At 41.4% G+C, this 22,105-nt stretch overlaps 1 protein-coding gene across 1 annotated transcript; it reads left to right on the top strand.

Moving 5' to 3' along the window:
• The first annotated feature begins 1,125 nt into the window (after positions 1-1,125).
• Positions 1,126-20,598, top strand: RND3 (Rho family GTPase 3). The gene is given in 5 exon segments (NM_001261682.1): positions 1,126-1,311; positions 1,784-1,871; positions 13,887-13,996; positions 17,132-17,266; positions 18,650-20,598. Coding segments are annotated over 5 exon segments (735 nt in total). The 5' UTR covers positions 1,126-1,161; the 3' UTR covers positions 18,902-20,598.
• Positions 20,599-22,105: the final 1,507 nt, after the last annotated feature.

Genomic DNA, 22,105 nt, shown 5'->3' with positions numbered 1-22,105 from the left:
CCTTTCTAAGACTCTTGCTTGCGGGGAAGAGTAGGAGGGCTAGAGAGATGGATGTGGAGGAGGGGAGAGGAGAGGGTGGAAGGTTGTACCTGCATTTTTCAGCTAAAGATATTTGTGCCTTTTGAGTCAAGCCTAGGGTGCTTTGATTCCAGGAAGATGGAGGCTATAAAGAATTAACAGATAATATCAACATCTACCCCCCCGCCAACCCCCAGTCTCCTCACTGCAAGTGTGGGGAGGTGTAACTAAGCTGACAAGTGTTTGGGTCCCTAGGGTTGAGTTTCCAATGGCCTTTGTCACTCAGTGATGGGCATCTTCCACTTCTCTTTCTTCTCCCCTCCCACCTCCTGTACCCACTCCTCAAAACCTTTCTGCCTGACAGGTTTTAGAAGCCAGTGTACTGCTATGACCCAGCCAAGTCAGTTCTTGCATCTGGAATAAAGAGGCTAATCTGTTGGTCCATGGCCTATGTACCTGACACAAACCATTTAAAAAAAAAAAAATAGAACCACTCAACCATTCTCCACCCAAGATTTGCTTCCTATGTTTTATACTGTGCTTTAACTTGGGTGGGAAATGTTTGTTTTCATAAAAGGTCATGAGGCTTCTACAGATAAGCCCCTATATTAAACTATATTTAAAGGGATTGTAGTTTAAATCAATATCCACAGATGCCAGTTTCCCACCTTGCCCTGTGGACTTGTCAGCAAAGCATCTTTGGGGTCTTCATGTCGTCGCAGAGCCTGGTCTGAAATAGATCCCGAACGGGCACCCTAGAGGGCGCACTGCTTACATTTTCGGCAAGCAAGGCAACAGCGCTCACTCCCAGGCTCCATAAAAGGGGAGGAGGCAGATCAGTTTCCTCCTCTCATTGAGAAAGAAGAGGATTGGAAGGCCGGGCGTATAAAGCCGCGCAGAGAGCGTGAAACAAAGCAGTCGGCTCGGAATTGGACTTGGGAGGCGCGGTGAGGAGTCAGGCTTAAAACTTGTTGGAGGGGAGTAACCAACCTCCTCCTCTCGCTCTCCTCCTCGTCTGCGCCGCGTTTCAGGGGTTGCCCATCAGCCTTGCGATTTATTTTTATATCTGCTTTTTATAAAGAGAAAAATATATTTTCTTCTTAAGAGAAAATTCCTGTTCCAAGAGAAAATAAGGCAACATCAATGAAGGAGAGAAGAGCCAGCCAGAAATTATCCAGCAAATCTATCATGGATCCTAATCAGAACGTGAAATGCAAGATAGTTGTGGTGGGAGACAGTCAGTGTGGAAAAACTGCGCTGCTCCATGTCTTCGCCAAGGACTGCTTCCCCGAGGTGAGTGTGGCCGGCCGCGGCTTCCAGGAGGGGGTCGGCCAGTGGGATCCCAGTCCTGAGGTGGGCTTCCCCGCTTTCACCCGTTTTTGCTTAAAAAAAAAAAAAAAAAAAAAAAAGTCTTTCTCGCCCTTACTACTTTCCGCTGGTTAGACTGCGGGGAAAGGGAAAGTGCGCTGGAAACGTTTAGGGTTGGGACGCGCCTGCACATGGGCTGGTTAGCTCCTGAAACTTGTTCGTTCCTGTGTGCATAACCTGGGTTTGGGAAATTCGGGTCAGCACGTCTGTGAGAGCCGGGTCGGGTGGGTGGGGAGTAGGACAGGGATTTCGGAAAGGGTCTATGTGCTTAGTGTATGGTCTGATGTATGAGGGTTTTCTTTCTTAATTGGGGAGCCGGGAGGCGAAGGGTGTTCAACGGGTGTCGTGCATTTAAACATAACCTCTTTGCCCTCTTTCGCCCATTTTGTCTATCCAGAATTATGTTCCTACAGTGTTTGAGAATTACACGGCCAGTTTTGAAATCGACACACAAAGAATAGAGTTGAGCCTGTGGGACACTTCGGGTAAGAGTGGGAGGACCGCGTGGCGCTTGGGGCGGGTTTCCAGCCGCTGGGGGATGCGCGGCGGGTCTCGGGAAACCTCGCGCTACAAGCCGTCTGCGCCCCTCCATTAACTTTGGCCCTCCCAAAGGATTCCCACGGTCCCTGGTGGGCGAAAATTGTATCCCTTCTGGGCGGGGGCGGCAGACGACAGCGTGGACCAGGAGATGGCAGTGGGGAGAGGAGGGCGCTGTGTGCCCGCAGGGTGACCCCGCGGTTGGAGCCACTAGTGGCTAGGTGGCCGGGAGCAATCTGCCCGCGGAGCCGTGGTCAAGTCGCCTTGGGTCGGCCGAGGTGGCCCGATGCTGAAGGGTGTTGCAGCGGCGCTGCGTGCGCCTGGGCGGAACCACCCGGCTCAAGGCAGGCGCCCCTCCTAGATCTAACCTGCTGGTTGGCAGGGAGGCGGGGAGCGCCGCGGGGGTGATGGGAGGCGGGAGAAAATCCCAGAGGCGACGCGGATACTTGCAATTGCCGCTCTTAGGGGAGAGAAACTGAGCGCAGGCAGCCGCGGCACCCGTGACGCCTACAGCCGGGAATGCGCTGGTGGCGCAGGGGCCGGGCAGCCGCTGGGCCTCCTCTTAGCGCCGCCGGCCGCCCGCGGCGCCTGGGTTGCCACCTGTACCGAGCCTCCCCTTTTTCCTTACTCCATCCCAGTGATCACGCCGTTCCCCCTTCACCACACCAGTCCCTCCTGACCTCTATTGCATCCCCCACTCTGCTTGCCTCCAAGGCCGCAGGCAACACTATTCGCCTTTGACCTTCCAGTCTACTTGAATTATTGGCGCCGCGGTGGGTTATATTCATTGGTCTGAGGTTCAAGGCCGGGTTATTGCTTTCCCATGCGCCCACCCACCTACCTGCCGCGCGGTGGTAGGGAGGGCTAGGTACCCTCCCGATGGGAAGGCATCCGGCCCCCTGGCTGAGTTAGGGGTTTGGGGCAGGTCAAAGGCCGGGGAGCGGCAGGGGAGCACCATGTGAGGTCTTGGACTGGGACATAGGCACCCGCCGCCCTAACCAGCGGTGTCCAGCGAGTTTGTTTCCAAGAAGGGTGTCGGCTGTGCAAAAGCAGGACCCACTGGGAAGGCTGGGTAAAGGCCCCTGCGCTTAGGGCTGGGAATTTAGCAGGGAGCTGGGTTGCTGGTGGACCGAGCCAAATCCGGGGTGAAACTAGCGAGGAGGAACGCGCAAGTGCCAACAAGCAGGTTTGCTGTTAGGCGGGGAGGCCCTGAGGTGGAGCCGCGCCCAGCGGGGAGTGGCCTCGTGGAGGTGTTCCTGTGAGCTTCCCACAACCCTAAGCTTGAACCGCTGGAGCCCCCGAGGGGACGCGGGAGATCAGAGAGCAAGAAAGGAACCAGACTGACAGGGTCGCCAGAGGCAGTCCCAGCACAAAGGCAAGCGAGAAGTCTCGCACGAGCAAGCGCCTCTCACGGTCGGTGCCAGATGCTCCGACTGCTGCAGTGAGAAGGGCTGATTTGTTCCCCCCTGGAGTCAGGCTCTTTCTCCAGCCGTTCCAAGGGCAGCAGAATCAGGACTTTGCCGCCGTGTTTTCTGGTAGGGATTGTACACAGACTCGAAACTATGGAGAAGGTGTTGGTAGACAGAATTCAAGTGGTTCCTTATTTCAGTAGTTCCCATCATCAGAATTATTATACAGCCTGGTACTTACTGGGCTCTGATTCCCAGACATATCATGGTATGTATTTGTTACGCCTACTGGATGGCACAGCTGGTGTGGTACCAATAATAAGCACCAGTACTCCCTGCCCCGACACGCAGCCCTGTTTGGACCTAATGCACGATAAAAATTATTTTGGCATGGGGTGGAGCAGTGGGTCTGATCCAGTCGTTGATACAAAGCTGTGTTTAGATCTTAGCGCCTGGTTACCATGGATTTCTGTGTGCAAATCCCCTACCTCCCTGGGTCTCATTCTCATCATCTGTAAAAAGAGGACACTGAGCTAGATGATGTGCAGGGTCTCTCCCACTGTACACTTCTTGGCTTTATTACGCTGGACAGGCAGGTCTTTTTGTTTCCCAGGATGTTGGCTGGCTTCAGCTCTTAGTCTTAGGGGATCTGGCATCCCGTGCTGGGGTTTTTACAGCCTACAAAGCAAGCCAGGTTCTGGGCAGAGCCAGGCTTCCTGGTGGATTTAGGAATGAAACCCATTTGGACAGGGAGGGGGAACGGGTGGGATTATAGGAATGCTGGGCTCTACGTTTCCTATCTCAAGCTTCAAGAGTCACAGGACCACCAATGGATATTTTGAATTCGATGCCTAAAGGGCTAAATTGATTCTTGTAGGGGAGAAAAGGCACATTGTTTGATAAAGGCTAGAAAATAAAACAGAATGTGGGCAGTTTATAGTTGGAGGCTGTCGGTCGAATGTGCAGATAAATACCACTTCAGGTATCTTCATGCATTTAATCAAAACTCTACAGACTCTGCACACATAGCACAATGCCTTGCACACAGTAGTTATCCAATACAATCTGATGAATGAATAAATGAGTAATGATATGCATAGTTTCCAAGGAGATGAGGTTACCTGACATTTATTCACACTGAATTACCTGTGCACAAAGAATGACAACTTTATAAACATTGCCTTTCACCGAATTAGAGATAATCATCTGAAATGAAGTTGGTAGGGAAATAATCACTTGTCTTTTTATTTAATGAAACCAAAACCTATGTATGTTTAACTAAAATATAAAGGTTTGAAAATGTGATTAAGAAAATTTTGTACTGCAAAATTATCCAGTAATGAAATCTTAGTTAGAATTTAGATTTAAACAAATGGAAAAAAGAGGCATAAGGGAATTATTTAGAATTCCATTATGTTGTTCATAAGGAGAAATGTTAGTTAGTTCAACACAGTCACCAAGCACTGCTTACTTAAATTCTAAGAATAGCCTGTTTCCATCAAAGGTGATTTGTTGTTTATATATAGCAGGAACCATTGCATCAGCAACTAATTATTTCAAGGATCTTTAACATTTTTCCATTGAATTCCAAGCTTTTCATGGCAAATTTCTGGACAGGATTATATTTTGGTAAATGTTTGACATTTTCTTTGCCCACTAAAATATTTATTTAGTTCAGATTGTAAAAATAATTGCATATGCCTTATGCCTCTTGATACATCTGTTTTTTCCAAAGGCCATCAATTTAACTCTGGAGAAAAGATCCAAGCCAAGTCTCTAAAGTTCTAAATGTCAGATAAATTGCACTTTTTATTTCCCTGCTAGAACTTTGTGAAAGAGACTTATATAGGAAAAATTGGGTGTGCCTGACTGCTCTTACATAGGGAGAGAGAACATTGTCCTTTGAATGATACTTCCTGCCCTGTTTCCCCTCCTAGCAGAAGGGCAACCATTTAGAAGACAGAAGTAGTTCCTCTCTTATCTGGCCTGTTTAGTTGGACAGCTTCTCATAAGGGGTCTACTTTTGCCTCCAGCAGTCATGATCATGCATAGGCGAAACTCTGACAATTTGGATGTGGGGAAGACTATCAAGTGAAAGTAGGATATGTGAAGTCGCTTTGCACCAAAAAAAAAAAAATAATAATAATTAATTTCCTGCTTTTTGAGGCACAGTAACTTAATATTTCCTTCCTTTCTCCCTTTCTCCATCCATCTCTTCCTTTTTTTCCACATCCACTATAAATAGGCCCTCTGTTAGACCTTACAGATACAGTGTTGATTAAGCATGGTCCTGCCCCTAAGAAGCATACAGTTCAGGTGGGGTAATGGAGAAAAAGAAGCTCTTCCAGTTTAGCGTGTATTTCACCGACAACTCATAATGTACCCAATTTTGTCAGGTCCTTGAACCCCAGTGCCCTTTTCAACTTGGTTGCAATGTTTTTCCTTTGTCAGACATCCTAGGGTTTATAGATCCTCTGGATCCTCTTCAGACAGGAAACAGCTACCCCCTCTTCCCATTGCACATACCAGTTAAAGCAACTACAAAAGGCATTTTGCCAGTCGATTCTTAGGGCTACAGTACTCCAGCCCCCCAATAAAAGTAAACAAAACTTTTGTAAAAATGCTGTAGGAATCATCTACGAAAGGGAATTTTTAAGGCCCATAACTTCTTCATTTTCCTAAAATATATTTTTCATTATAAAATGAACATTCTTAATAGTTGCAGAAATGCTCCCATTGATTTTCAAATTTCACCCAATGAGTTTCAGCAAAACAATGGGTATTAGTTTCAATTGTGAAGTAATAAGTAAGACCAAAGTAATTCTAATATCTTGTGCTTCAAAATTGGCCACATTTGCCAAGCATAGAAGTAATTTGTAGCATGAAGCCAAATGCCTACTAATAATAGAAACATAGTCATTTAAGGATCACCGTATCTTTTCCTAAGAGATTTGATTGCAGTGTAATTTCAGCACATGTGATTTAGGGAGTAATAATCATTCATTCCAGCTTTTAACCAAGGCAAGTTAATGCACATTTTATTTAAGGCTTATTATTACTTTTAATATATTCAATTCAGCTGTTAAAATTCCCCACAATAACTATGCTATTGCCTTATGAACACTCTTTTGAATCTTATCATGATTCAAGTTTCTTTCAAGCCCTGAGTGCTAAAGTTAGTACTTCCTATTTAAGTTTTTAGCATTATTAACAGTTAAGGTAGTATCCTTTATATCTTAGAGAAAAAGGGAGGAAAAATATCTTAATTACCCAATGGCCTTAATATGAGAAGAAACTTCTCTATAAACAGAAGTCTATCTAAGTTGTTATATTTACCTTATTATACATCAAGTATGAAGAATGGTCTTGGTGACAAGCTCTCTAATGAAATATTTCTTAATAGGGATGGAAATGGTTCAGCAGTATTGGAGATTAGTATATAATTAATCCAGAAAAGCAGCTTAAAAAGAGATCACTGCTCTCTCTCCCCCTCCCCCCCTTTTTTTGGTGATTTAGCATATAAATGAACACATCTAGACAAGACATAAAAATGATTATAAAGTCAGTAAACATGGTTTAGTGCTTTCTGTGTGCATACAATCTGCTAGATGCTATGGGAGGGGTACAGAACTGGGCGAGAGCAGCTTCTGCCCTTAGGTACTCACAGTTTCACCATGTGATAAGACAGACGTGGTGAAAACACAAGTGACAATGACATTTAAAATAATCAGGCTTTCCCAAACGAACAGAAGAAATCAAATGAGGAGCCCAGATTAAGTGTCAGGTGTTTAGGTGAGAGGAGATGCCTGTAGACTGAGATTTGAACAGGGTAAAGACATCCTTCTTCCCTGACAACCTTCTTCGAATACCCACAGGACAAACAGAGGACATAGAAAAACTTCCTCCTGTCTAGTGCTGTAATACCTGTTTATAGGAGGGTGAGCCTGGAGGTTCTAAAGCTGGATTTTTCCAGGAGCAACAAGATCCAAAGAGTTGTTGAAGGTCATCTGGGTAGCCCAGGCTCCCTAACTCATGACTTAATGCTCATTGAGGCCCACCACAATTCCTTTCCTTTCTAGAAGTTGACTAAGTTCTAAGAAATTTCTAACATCCCTCCCACATGGAAACTTGCTTACATGTAGTGGCTCTCAGAGAAAACAAGATTCTGGAAGCTGAGAATTATAACTTAAATTAACCTTCTTGGAGAAAGGAAGAGGTTAAGAATTTATGAAGGAGCCAGAGAAGCATGGATGCTTGGGATTTGAATATCAAGTGTGAAATTGCAGGAAACCAGGCATTTCATCAGGTAGTAATGATCCATTGGAGCTTAGGGTTTCAAAACTAGGTTTAATTCTTAACTTGAGTTCTTGAGTTTCCACACTGAAACTCTGTAAGAGACCTGGGTTAAGGTAAAACAGATAGTTTGTATGGTGGTTTCCAATAAGCAGTACATAAAACTGCATTTGGAGATTTGTCCACCATGTGATAATTTCCATTTAAACCATGGAACCTCCTAAAAAAAAGGGAGGTGGCAGTATGAATGCTCTTTCCATGTCTAAAAATCTGTCTGTAGATTTTTTTTTAGCCCCATTTAGTGCTGTTTTTTTTCCAATCTGGTTTCTCGCTAAGTTGCACATTTCAATGAATCGTCCAAATTGGTCATTCTGATACCACCTGAAATAACCAGATGTTTCCTCATTAATCCAGTTCTTTTGCATGTAAATACGACACCAAGGACCAATACTTTCTCCAGTTAGCTCATGGTGCCTGGCAGGCTGTGCCAAATGAATTAGTCGTGGCTCAGTCATTTTCTGATGTCCTTTAAATGACTTCTCAGTTGCTACATATTGGCCACTTTCTCAGAGTCTCTCTTGGGAAGGCAGACATTTTATTGACATGGAACATAGTTGCCTCAGAAGTTTGACCAAGTGTTGTGCACTTTGGTTTTGAAAAATGAGCCTGATGACATAGTTTGTGGAAAGATGAATTCATTCGTGGGAGTCTACTCCAAGAAATCTGATTCTTAGATATCATATGAAACAAAACCTTGAATCCATTTTCCCTATTTACTTTTAGGCATATACATATACATACACTCTTATCCCTAAAGCTCTTGACTTAACCATGGTTCCACTGTCAGTACAATTTTTTGATTCTTACCTATTTTTAAGTATCTCAGTAAGATTAGGAGTTTAGAGCTAAACCTTTATTTAAAGGCCAAACATATCTAGCTGTGTGACTTTCCAATTTTGTATCTGCATTGCCCCCAGAAATAGAAAACATTTATTCCATCTTAATAGCAACACATAAATGCCCACAAAATTTTATAAGATCTGTTCATAGTTCCCATTATCTGAATCCATAGAAGAAACAAACAAAATATTCTTCTGGGAGTGTTTGTTGCATATTTGCAGGCATGGTATTTGTTGTGCAGACTACTTGAAACAAGAACTAAACAGTCTTATACTGAGTCAGACACCAAAGTTCTGCCCAGACTTGATTCACATTCTTGAGATTGCTGCTAATTTAAACCTTTTACTGTGATTAGAGATGGCATGAGGAAATGCAATCTTGTAATAATTGGGCAGATCAGGCCCTCTCACATGTTAGCTGCTGCTGGGTTCAGATGTGCTCGTGGTGGTCACTAAAAATACCAAAAGTTAATCTACTTTTCTCTGCCAAAAATATGCAAGAGCTTTAACTTACTGTTCTTGGTAAAAATTTCTTAAGGGGAAACGGGAAGCTTTTCAAATGAAGGTTCAAGTGAAATAAATTATATTTATGAAATATTCAACAAGAAGAGTTTTCAGTTCCCTGACTCCTCTAAAGCCTCACAGTGTTTAAACTGGTATTTTTTTTTTTTTTTTTTTGAGACGGAGTCTCGCTCTGTCACCCAGGCTGGAGTGCAGTGGCCGGATCTCAGCTCACTGCAAGCTCCGCCTCCCGGGTTCACGCCATTCTCCTGCCTCAGCCTCCCGAGTAGCTGGGACTACAGGCGCCTGCCACCTCGCCCGGCTAAGTTTTTGTATTTTTAGTAGAGACAGGGTTTCACTGTGTTAGCCAGGATGGTCTCGATCTCCTGACCTCGTGATCCGCCCATCTCGGCCTCCCAAAGTGCTGGGATTACAGGCTTGAGCCACCGCGCCCGGCCTTAAACTGGTATTTTGCAAAAGGTTCCATAAAGCCTCCCTTTTGGGCATGAATCTTCTTACATATGCATTTAAGTATGTACATATATGGTGTGTTCTATCTTTGCGAAAGGGTGACTTCAGCAGGCAGGTATGTGTCTGAAGAATTAGTTTCTGGGTGAGGCACGTTGTGACTATTCTTTGGCTGGAAATTTTGTTCTCACCCAGAATTAATGATCTTGAACATAAAGATGGGTAGATCTGAAATTTCAAAAGCGCTCTAGAACTTTGCTGATGTTTGCCAAACTTGGGCAACTCACAGAACCCCAAGTGTACACTTGTTCCAGTCTATCTATCCCCAGCAAAGCCTTTCAACTATGTTTTCTGGGTGAGGGGGGCACACATTTTGCATATATAGTGTAGTTGTTTCTTTACAATATAGAGTTTCCCAAAGTTTTCCCTTCAGAGGTCTGGCAGGTTACTTAAAAAGGAGCTTGGAATAGGGTGGTGAGCTGAGAAAAGTTTCATACAGTACCAGAGAAATGCTGCATCTGAGAATTTCCACATGCATTAGGCTATTCCACATGCTGAAAAAGAGTTTTATTTGACAAGCAAAACGCAGTTCCTAAATGTTACTGGACTTTAGTCCACTCTAGAGCACATACTTTATGTATATCAGCACCTACCATGTACTGCACTGAAAGTTGAACACTTTCATACTGAGTAAAAACTGTTGAGCCCTCCTGCTTGTGTTGTGTTTAGTTCTATAGTTAGCACCTTGGGAGTTTTTCATGTGCATCTTTAAGAAACACCTATAGAAGTTAATTTTTTTGTTTTCTGTTTGGCTTCGCAGGGTGTTGTAAGACTTTCCTGGAGGGATATAGGAGTTAGGGGCAGGTATTGTTCCTGCTTTACCCACTGACTTTCAGCTCCTTCCTTTGGTGACATTTCTGCTCCTCTATATTGCTTCTCACGTCACAGAATCATTTCTGGAATTCCTCTTCCTTTTCTGTTGGCTTGTGTTATCTCACGCATGCCTGTGATTCCACCATGCCCTCTCCAGCTTTGCTTGCCTTACTTCCTTTGTGCAGTTTCTTGGACTTTCTGGGGAAGAAAAGGAAGAATTCCAAGTGCTTAAACACAGAGTAAACACTGTAATGTTACACAGGAGTTGTTTGTGTGTGTTTGTGTGTGTGTGTGCGTGTTTGTTTTTTGTTTTGCTTTGTTTTTTTTTTATCCTGAAAGTCCTGCTGAGCTGATGAATTACATCTTTCCTGGTGGGACAGTTCTTTGATAATTCTATATAAATATTTTTCACTATGAAAAAATAGAGACAATAGACACTGCTATCTATGACAGGATAAACTTAGCCTATCAAAAATATAGTGAATAAATGGTCTTGTTATTTTAAATAAATTACTCTTGTCATTGCCAGTCAAATTATGCTTATAACTAAAAAATATGGGAATCAGTTTTACTAGTACCTTTGGACACTTGTGTTGATCTAAAAGCAGCACTGTTCATTAGCAAAAGTAATAGAATGGGATCAAAGTGGCATCCCTAATTAGATCATGTTAAAACTCTGAAAAATTACCTGTCTACCTCCACAAGCACGGTGGTTTATTTCTTATAAACCTTTGCACTACATATGTATTTTCACTCGTACTGTTAACCAGGTAAAAACAAAAGCAGATACAAACTTCCCTGAGAATCTGGTTTAACTAGAGAACCCTGCTTCATTTTAAAATCAGGCCAGAGTCTAAATTTTGCAAATACTTGGATATATGCACTAAGCACAGAAGCCAGCCCGCTGGATTTTAGTAGGTAGCAGTCTCCAGCAGGTGACACAGGGCTGAGCACAAAGCCAGATCTCCTTTGTGGCCATAAAATGGGTGGGGGATGGGAAACATAGTCCACAAAGGGAGGGGTATTCCCAGCAGTCACATGGTGACCTGAATGTTGAAACCATTCCTCAGGATTTTCCTGGCAGTCTCAATTTCAATTAAACTCTTTCATCCTCTTTGTATTTCTTCAATCGCGTTTCCTAATTTTTGTATTTGGAAAAGATGGTCTCCATTGTCATAGAGTAGTGTTACATCTGGAATTAGCAGTGAGTACTCTCACATCATACAGATCGTATCCTGAAAGGAGCTGGTAGGTACCTGGAACTGTCCTCTAAAGATACCAGGTCTGCTTGTACTGGAAGCTCTCCACAGGGAGACAGTGGTTTTTCGTGTTGTGAGTGATTTCTGGGAAAAGAGATCTCTGAAGCCTCGTTAGGTTTCTGACAATCCTAACTGTTGGCAACTTTGCCTTCCTGGGTCTGGGATCAGGTCGTCTCTTGCTGACTTTGAGGACCAGAGGAAACTCTCATTTATGTGTCCAGTATTTGGAGCTCCACTCTATGATCTAGAATTTTCTGACTCCCTGTTTGGAAAGAGTCATTCAAATGTTTACAGCAGGCGCTGTGCTAGAGTTAGACTTTGGACACAGAAACAGGAAAGGTTCTAGTTGAAAAAGTGTGAACTTCTCAGAGGTAATACAGAAATACTAATGTAGCCGTAAATAGTGTTCAACCATCTAGTTTCTGATGCCTCTCGAATGTTCAAATGAGTGAACTATTTGTGAATTATTCTCTTCACCTCAGAGTTCTTTCAGCGACTGAAAAGGCAGCCACAGCTTGTCATTTTCAGAGACAGCCTCATTCTAATATACCTTCATACTTAAAATGACTTGACTTTTTAAACTCTAAACCCTTTAAGCTTTTGAGAAATATCTTTCAGCTGTCAGCCTCTGCTCTGCCAGGGTTCTGGTTCCAGATGAGGGTAGGCAGCTGCTGCAGCTCATGAACAGCTCTGACTTAATTCTCTATTTATTCACATTTTTCTTCCTGATTCTTGTAACTTTCTTTTCTTCCTTGCTTAGCAGACACACGTGGCTTGAAGTTGTCACTCTCCATCGTAAAGCAGCTAGGGAAAAAGCTGCACTGTTGCCTGGGGTTCCGCAGCGGATGCCAGGGACCCAGAGTGTACTGTGTGAATAGAGGGTGATGCCCCCTGACTGCAGTGCCTTTTAGATCACAAGAACAGCCTCCAAGCAAATGTTGTTTTAATAGAAATATAAACAGTGATATTTTTTAAAGCTGCTTTTTAAGTCTCTCTTCCTGACTTTGCCTGTTGAGGTTTTGATTTATCAGGGGACAACATGTCCTGTTTTTCTGCTCAAAATGGAAAGTGATGTCAAATTGAAATAGACTTTTAAAAAGAGTTTGGTGGTTTAGATTTTCTTTTTCTACTCTGGAGTCAGATACATACGTGTGTATATATTTCCTAGTAAAATCATTTTCATGTGATGCTTGTGAAATGTCAGTATACCTAAAACGATTTCTTAAACAAGCTGTATTTAGTTTTCTAGTCAATCACTTCATAACTATTGTCCTCATGTAATTGCCCATCCTTTGGAATTCTTAAAGAAATAGAAAAACTTCCTTGATTGACTAGAGAGTTCTGTGGTTAAAGTAATTGGCTGGTGCCTTGAACATTTAGGGTACCCTGGATTTAATTCAGGTTAAGATCCTTGGATCATGCCTTAGCATCACTCTCAGAGATGGGACTCTGTAAAAAAGTGACATGATCCTATATGACATTTATTACATTCTTAGTTGTAACAGGAAGAAAATCTGCATAGGGTTTGGCAATAAGTTGAAATAAGCAAGCTCAAAGGTCAATAGCCTATCTAAACTTACAACTTGGAGATGGGGTAACACTGTGGTTTCTCTTTGCGTAGTTGTTGAACCCTCCCTCTTCCGCTCTCCCTCATTCACCCCCATCCTGCTGTCAGATTTATCTTGAGTTTAGGTCTCTTTCCCAAGAAGTAGTTCAGTTTCTGATTCTTTTTACCACTCAGCTTTTAACAGTAGCGGTAATACAACCATAATACCCATAGTGAATACGTATTGATCCCTTACTAAAAGCCAGGCACTGCCTGGGTTTACTTAATCTCAGGTACGTATGTTGTCAGCATCTTCATTTTATGAGTGAAGAATCAGAAGCACAGAGTCCTAAAGCTACCTTGCCCCCTCCCTCTTTAGTGGTGGAGGCAGGTTTGCACTCAAGACCACCTGGCCCCAGGTGCTTCCCTACTTCACCCAGGTAACTTCAGGCCCTAGTCTTTGAACCATACAGATTTCACCTTAAGATCCAGGCCCTCCTCTTGAATTTATGTCAGATACATGTGAGGTTTCATTCATCATATACTTCCAAGCAGGCTTTTGTGTGTCTGTTTAAATTCTTTTCCAAGAATGAGGGGAAGTGGGGGTTGGGTCATGATGTGACAGTCAAAGGACTTAGCCCGAAAGGGTAGAGTTAATGCATGACAGACAAGGGGACTCTCATCTGAAAATCTGTGTATCTTTGTTTCTTCTCAGGTTCTCCTTACTATGACAATGTCCGCCCCCTCTCTTACCCTGATTCGGATGCCGTGCTGATTTGCTTTGACATCAGTAGACCAGAGACCCTGGACAGTGTCCTCAAAAAGGCAAGTGCTGGGGAATGATGACACACTTCAGTACTAGGTGATATATAAATAGAAACATGGGGATTGCTGGGGAACTCAAAGACTCTAGTCAATTCCCTGCCTTACAATTTGTAATTAAACACTAGAAAGAACCCTTTCACACCAAAATGGGGTTTCCACTTTTTGATGATGAACATGCTTGAAATTTTATTTCATGAAGCTCTGAAACAGAATACCTTTCAAGGGCCTGCGTGTTTGTCTTTCGGGAGAAAATGGTACAGCTGAAAACAGTTATATTTGATTACTATCATATTCATGTCTTCCTTCCTTCTTTCAGTGACTCAACCGATTGCACCTTAGCTTACAGAGTTACATTTGACCTCAAGTCAGTTAGTGAAAGGAATGCAATAATGGCTATTTTAATAAGCTGTGTTTTAGTTATGGTATTAGAAACAGAAATGGAACTAGTATAGGAGGAATAGGGATGTGTCCAATGTGAATTGTCTGATGATCAGGTATCTGTCTAGTAATTATGATCAGTTATCTTTCTAGTAATGTAGAAGCAGGGCTTGTAAACATGTTATATATTATAACGTACACATAGTTTATGGAGGCAAAGGTTAGTCAGGTTCTGTAGGTGAAGAAGGAACCTAACTAAGGAAGCTATGGATGGAAGGAACCAGAGGGAGATCAAGAGGAAGAGGACCTATTACAGGATGGGTCACAGGAAGTAGGGAGGCCAGTGGGAGGAAGGGGCATTTCTTGACCTCCAGCAGCAGGGACTCAGCCTCCAGGTAGTTGTAGAAGGCACGTGCCGTGTAAGTCCATGGATCAGCATTTATTAGCCACTAGCTGTTTTCTCAGACCTGGCCTGTGTGCTGTGGGGCTTCAGGATCAGACCCTTGGTGGAGCACTCCCTCTCCTCCACGCCCTGGCTTAGACACCGGATGTGGCTGAGAGCAAGGCAGTGTCAGCTGAGGGGTGAGCCATGCAGCCCAGTCTGAGTATGGTATGGATTAAGAAAGACAAACATGCAGGTGTGCCTAGGTTGGTTTTGTTTTTTTGGTTTTAATTTTTAGTGGAATTTGTTTGTATTTTGTGTGTTTTTATTAGTTTACATTCCTCTATTATATTTGATTGCTTGGCTTGTGTGTCATTGTGAAATCAGGATTTGAAGTAAAATCACTCCTTCTGTCTCTACTAAATATTACAAACAGAGTTCAATAAAATATGGTTTTCTTAATAGATCAAAGGCTCTTTTTCCCTTTTTAGCTCCTTTCAATTTTGGGTAATACATATCTAACACAAATAATGCTAATGCTTGTCAAATCCAGGCAGGAATACACCTTTCCTGTCTTTAATGCTTGTAAACAATTGCTAGACATGCGGAGGGAGGCCAAAGTCATTACACAGCTGAAGAGCAACATAACAACATGTCTAGTTCTGTCTGGAGATAAAAGGGGTTGCTTATTTACTGGAGATTTTATTTGATGTAGTATCAGGCTATGCATAATTTATGATGAAAAAGCCTTTCTCCTGTTTTATTTTGCTTTTTTCTTCTAAGACCAAATGAATAGTGACTTTGGCCTTATAGATATTAATGAGTATGTTTTACATTCCTGTGAGGTTTAAGGCTCATGATAACCCCTGTGGTTTGTCTTGATTAATGGAAGCCTTTAAGTCCTTCACTATCAAAGAGGAGGTTAGAATGACTTGAAGTAGGAAGAATTTCTTTTTTTTTTTTCCAGTTCACCTTCCACTTCTAATGCTAGTGCCACCTAGCATATGGTAGGTGTTCCTACATAATTCTGAAAGGAGTGAGGGAGAGAGGGAAGAAGGGAGGGAAGGAGGGAGGGAGGCAGGGAGGAAGAAAGGAAGGAAGGAAGGAAAGAAGGAAGGAAAGAAGGAAGGAAGGAAGAAAAAAAGGAAGAAGTGAACACAATAGGCTCTTATGGAAAGTATATTACTCCTTTGAATCCACTGGTGTAGTTTGCACTAGAGTTCATTACCCAAAGTACACCCCTAGATTTGGAGATGTCTCCTCTAGTGATCTTTTAAGTTATTCTTGCAGGATGTCCCTCTTATCTTGTGTTATACTTAATACATGACTTCATCACCCCCAGTATTCTGTGAATTTCTTTCCAGAAGACACAGCTATGTCTTAATCATCATTGTCACGGCCACAGTACTTTGTAGAACACTTACATATTTGTGAATGTGGGTGGGAAGAGTCAGGCACCACTTCCCCATCTCAGCCTCTCCAGGCCCTGCCCTCAAAGGCCAAAGATCTCCTGTGACTGCCCTGAACCCTTGACTCCCATGCTGTTGCAGAGCTCAAGCTTGAGGAAATGAAGCCACAAAAAGCCACTTGCTTGTTCTTAAAGAGGACAGTTGGAATTCCAAGCCAGGCATTGCTGAGGGTTCTACTAATTCTTGTTAGATCATGAAACAAATAGACAAACTGGAATAGATTGAAATAGTTTTAAACTAATTCGAAGGCATATGAGCTACAGGACCAGCTGCCTTCCCGATCACCAGGAGATGTTCCTTTGCAAATGTCATGATCTGTGTTGATGGAACCATGTGAATAGAAACTCCTTCAAGGCAGGATGTTCTGTTTTATTAACTATCTCAGGTACTTAAATAGAGCCTCAGCTCGCGGTGGCATGCTTCAGTGTTTCATGATGGGATCAGGGAGTGCATACTTGTGCTACTGTTGCCTCTGCCTTATCCGCAGCCTTCTAGTTAAGGAGGATCAGATCCACACATCGAAGGATGTGGTCACTTGTTAGGATATATAATTATTCTTAAGACACATTTATCTTTCAGAGACATGCCAATAATTAAGACATTATTGAAGCTACCTTTGGACAACATCTACCAAATCTCTTTCAGTAGCAACAGATGAGTCACAGAGAGGGAGAATCGATCATAATATACATAATCATTCTCTAATGCTTAAAAAGTCGTAAAACTTCACATCTATTCAGGAGATAAATGCAAAGTTTGCTTCTTCATCTCAAGGGACACTCCTTTTTTAACATCTTTTTTTGAGTTTCATTCTAATGTCTGCCAGTGGAGAAATGGTTTTTATGATATGGATGCCATTACTTTGTTCATTTTTAATCTTTTTTTTTTTTTTTTTTCCTGTCACAGTGGAAAGGTGAAATCCAGGAATTTTGTCCAAATACCAAAATGCTCTTGGTCGGCTGCAAGTCTGATCTGCGGACAGATGTTAGTACATTAGTAGAACTCTCCAATCACAGGCAGACGCCAGTGTCCTATGACCAGGTATATATGTTGCCCATGTGCAAAAGTGGATTTTAGAAAGAGTGAAAGAAATGGACTGTCACTCACAATAAATAAAATAAAAAGTAGCTGCTTTTCTAAACGCTCAGCCAGTGGTCAGTTGTGAAATTTAAAATGCTGTCATTTATTAGTGTAATTACATGATATTTGGGTACATAAACAGTTGATATGCTAACCTTGTATATTTCTGCAACTCCAAGTAGGTTTAAAGTTCAGTAGGTTTAACAGAGAATGTGGTCAAAATCAGTAATACTCTTTAAGAGAGGTAATCTGATTTTACAGTCGGCAGTGCAATAATAAGGCTGTTTCCAGTAAACTGGAGCACTCCGTAACACCATCTTTCAGAGAGTCTTCATTTCTATAGGCATTTCCCCCAAGTATGTAGAAATGAGAATCAATTTCAAAAGCTCATTCTCGTAAAACCTACAACCAGAATCTAAAGAGAGTTCATGTTGAAATACCAAAATTGTATTAAGAATCATCATTTTAAATACTGCAGTCTTCTTAGTCTTCCATTTCTCATTAGCAAAAATTTGGTATTTTAAATAAGTAGTTTTGGTTGATGTGCACATGTTTATTGTTGCGTATATTGGTGGTATGGTTCACACTTAGAAATTACGTATTTTGTGTTTGATATAACAGATGTCACAATAGTATTATTCCTTTCCTCAACTTATTTTGGCCCTAAGTAAGACACAATCACGTACATTTCAAAATCAATTTTAAATTTCATTCATTACCCTCGTTTTCGGTACAACCTAGTCACTAGTCTTGAATGCCATTTACCCTCAAGAAAAGAGAAATGGAGTCCCCCAGGAGACGCTGGAACAGGTTCTCAAAGCCACATCGCCACAGCCAGAGCTGTGTGGAAAATGTGGAGTTTATGTTCATGACCTTCAGCTAACTTACTTCACCAGTAAGATTCTCTGGGCCATTTCATGCTTGCTGTGACTCTGGAAAGCCTGAGTAACCAGTTAACTCTTGCTTGCAGTTGATAGTGAAGATGAATCACCTCGTTAGCTCCACTCTACACTTCTTTGAATCACCTCATATTAAGTGTTTGATAATGAATGTCCTCATTTGTTAAGATCAGCCTTTAGCATTTATTCAGAGCTCTAACACCTCTAATGAGCCATGAGAGTTGGACATCTTAGCGATTGGCTCTTGACTGCCAATATTTATGAAGTAATAAATAAGGCAGTTCAAATTTTAACAACTTTTATTTTTGCAGTGACACTTGGAAAATTCAGTTAACATATCAGTAAACGTTTTGCAATGCATTATTATTTTGTGGTATTAGAAGACACTAGCTAACTTTCTCCCAAAGTCTTATTGCTGATTAAAATCCCTTCTTTTGCTTCTCAGGGGGCAAATATGGCCAAACAGATTGGAGCAGCTACTTATATCGAATGCTCAGCTTTACAGTCGGAAAATAGTGTCAGAGACATTTTTCACGTTGCCACCTTGGCATGTGTAAATAAGACAAATAAAAACGTTAAGCGGAACAAATCACAGAGAGCCACAAAACGGATTTCACACATGCCTAGCAGACCAGAACTCTCGGCAGTTGCTACGGACTTACGAAAGGACAAAGCGAAGAGCTGCACTGTGATGTGAATCTTTCATTATCTTTAATGAGGACAAAGGAATCTAGTGTAAAAAACAACAGCAAACAAAAAGGTGAAGTCTAAATGAAGTGCACAGCTAAAGTCATGTATACCAGAGGCTTCGGAGGCGTTTGAGAGGATACTCATCTTTTTGGAATCCTGTCCTTAGATTCGGCATGTAGACCAAGTGGTGAGAATTGAATACGTGGAAGAGTTTTGAAGTGTGACTTGAAAAATATGCCAAAAAATGGAGATACAAATGAGCTAGAGGAAGATGAGGGGGGATGCGAGTACCTCCAAGAAGAAAAATCACACTCTGAATGGTGCTTGCATTTTTGTTGGTTTTTTTTTTGTTTGTTTTTGTTACAATCTATTCATGGATCTCTACTTTGATTTAATTTTTAAATGTTTTACTCTCCTTTACAAAAAGTATATGTTAATATACCGTCCTCACTGGGGAACTGGCACTGTGACCTTAGCATTTAGTTTTCTAGAGGATGTGATCTAATTTCTTTCTAGCTCATCATTAAAATGGAAATTGTATCAGGACCCATGGGGATATATCCAGAGGAAAACTTTATGAGGCGTTGAAATCTTGCCTTCCTGAAGATAGCTGAGTAGGATGGTTCTAAGGAAAGCCTTTGCAATCTTGCAAGATTTGTAGACCAGCACTACAAAGATCGCATAGATCAAATAGGAAAAAAAAGTGTCGATTTTTATTCAGTCTGATGGTTCTGTTCTTCATTGTGATTGTCATTAAAAAGTGGTAAATTGCTCAATGTAATATTTTTGTGCGCTGTTTAGAAAAGAAGTTGTGTGATTTTTTTGCCATCGTTGATAAAAATGCAAAGTCAAATAAAAGGTGTCTTGGTTTGACGTCATAGAATGATCCAAGGAGAGAAAAAAGGTAGTTACTGTTTTCACCAGAAGAGGTAATGAGTGAAGGAAAGAATAGTAGCGGAAAGCACAGTTTGTGAGTAAAGCTGTCTGGAATTAAGTTACCAAAAATACAAAGCAAAAGGACTATTATTTTGGGTTGGAGCTCCAAAACTGGCAGCATCTGATGATCTGTTGGTTTATTTCACTTTCATTAAATGAACATTGATGAGAGAAGAATTCACTTACCCAAGCTTTAGAGAATCCCTAGTGGAAGATTATATAATAGAGTTTCAGTCCTGACACAACACCAGGGCATTTCTAGAGCGTGATTGCTAAAACCTCACTGAGCAGACGCAGCCAAGGTCCATGTTCAGCACTTGGTCGCTGTTGTTACGTAAAATAAAAGCATTTAAAATAGTTTACAGATATTTTTGACCAGTTCATTTTAGAGATTATTTCAGAGAAGAAACCAGATCTGACCTGTTTATTGTTGGCGCTTGTTGAAAACGAGCTTTCTTTCCCATGATAATGCTTCGTTTTTGAAGTGTTGAAGCTGTGCTCCCCTTAAATTGTGGCAGGAGAGATTAAGGTAATTACAACACTCAGTTCTATGTCTTACAAGCACTTTGTTTTGTCTCTGCAAGAAAATACGATTCCAGTCATTTCCCATAAAATACAGACATTCTACCAACATAATACGCTTTGATTGATGCAGCATTATGCTTTGGGCAGTATTACAAAATAGCTGGCGAGTGCTTTCTGTATTTAAATATTGTAAAAAGAAAATAAGTTATAACTGTTATAAAGCAGAACTTTTGTTGCATTTTTTAAACTGTTGAAGTCACTTTGTTTGTTTGGTCAATGTTTCTGCAGTATTTATTAAAACATACTTTTTTTTTCTTCAAATAAAAAAGTAACCATGTCTTTGTCTAAATGTGATCTGTCTTCTATTACCTGCTTCCTGATTTCGCTGTTTAGCTTTGTTCTTTAACATAGGTGATTACAGAATCAAAATGCCTAACATTTTCTAAATGAGAAGGCTTTGGAATTTTTTAATTCTTCATAGTAGTAACAGATAAACCTGCATATATAAAAGGTTTTCATGATGCTTTCAAATCACAAGAAAAAAAAATGGGGCATAATTAGATTAAGTGATTTGATCATATACGAAAAAGAGCCCTGATACTGCCTAAGATTAACTTGTAGAAAATATGGAAGTCTTCAAGTATTTAAGAATGAAGCAATATGATGCAGTCTCAAGTCACAGGTTTAATGCTAATACGAGCCTAGTTTGCCTCTCTGCCCTGTGGGGTTCTGAGCCTTGGTCTTTAACTCATGCCACCTCGCAAGGCATGTCCATGTCCTTGTTCACAGCGGTTGTGGGGATGACCCAGCACACAGCTTTTGCAACAATTGGAAGGATTAAAAAAAGCAAAACAGAAATTGTCTTGCATATGGTAGTAGCATCTTTAAATAACACAGTACAACATAATACAAGTTTCCCAATGACCTGGGAGATGTACAGTAAGCATAGAACTTACCGTAAAATAGAGGACTCTCTCCCCATAAATCCAGTTGATTCTCGGTCTTCAGCTAAAATACTTACATATAAGTTTTACATAAGTGTCCAAAGATACTCTATGTGGGATTTTTAAAACAGTGCTTCTTTCTACACAGCTAAGCCACATCATATTAAAAAAATGCATCCTTGTGGCTTCTTTTTTTCTGAGTGGCTTTGGGAATCTTGGAGGTACAGTTATTTGCTTGGAAATAATTCTCAGAAGCAAAGAGGGAAGCAGAGAATCCAACATGAGTGAACCAATTAAAGCACACTGACATTATGAAATGGCCTTATAAACAATTTTAAGCACAGAGATTTACTGAGAATGTCTGTAACTCATTCTTGTTGTCATCAAACAGTAAAGGAAATAAAAGTACTTTCCAAATCCTTGGTGTTGAGTAACTTCTGAGCATAATGTCTAAGTCAGCCTTGCAAGAAACTCATTTCTCAACAATCACTGGCATAGAAAAATAAAAAAGTAAAAAGCTGAGGTTTTGCTGACCTTGGCAGTATTTTATATGCTGTACAGTAATGTTCCCCTCTGGTCAATTGTTCTTTCCTAGCAGCTTTAATTTGTTGAAGCGAAAGAGAAACGTTTGTCTTCAGCCTTGGGCGTGGATGCCTTCCTTTTCTCTGACTTCTTGCCTTAGCAAACATTTCTCCTAAGCATTCTGTGAACATTCCTTTCTATTGATTAATGATCTTGGTTAATGCCTTTTTAAATACTAAAAGGTGGTTTTCAAACTCTGAGTAAGACTTTACACTGTGTCTCAT

The sequence above is a fragment of the Macaca mulatta genome, chromosome 12 (genome assembly GCF_049350105.2).
Source record: "Macaca mulatta isolate MMU2019108-1 chromosome 12, T2T-MMU8v2.0, whole genome shotgun sequence".
Taxonomy (NCBI): Eukaryota; Metazoa; Chordata; class Mammalia; order Primates; family Cercopithecidae; genus Macaca; species Macaca mulatta.
Note: the sequence above shows the minus strand (reverse complement) of the source record. Positions and strands in the feature narration are given on the sequence as shown.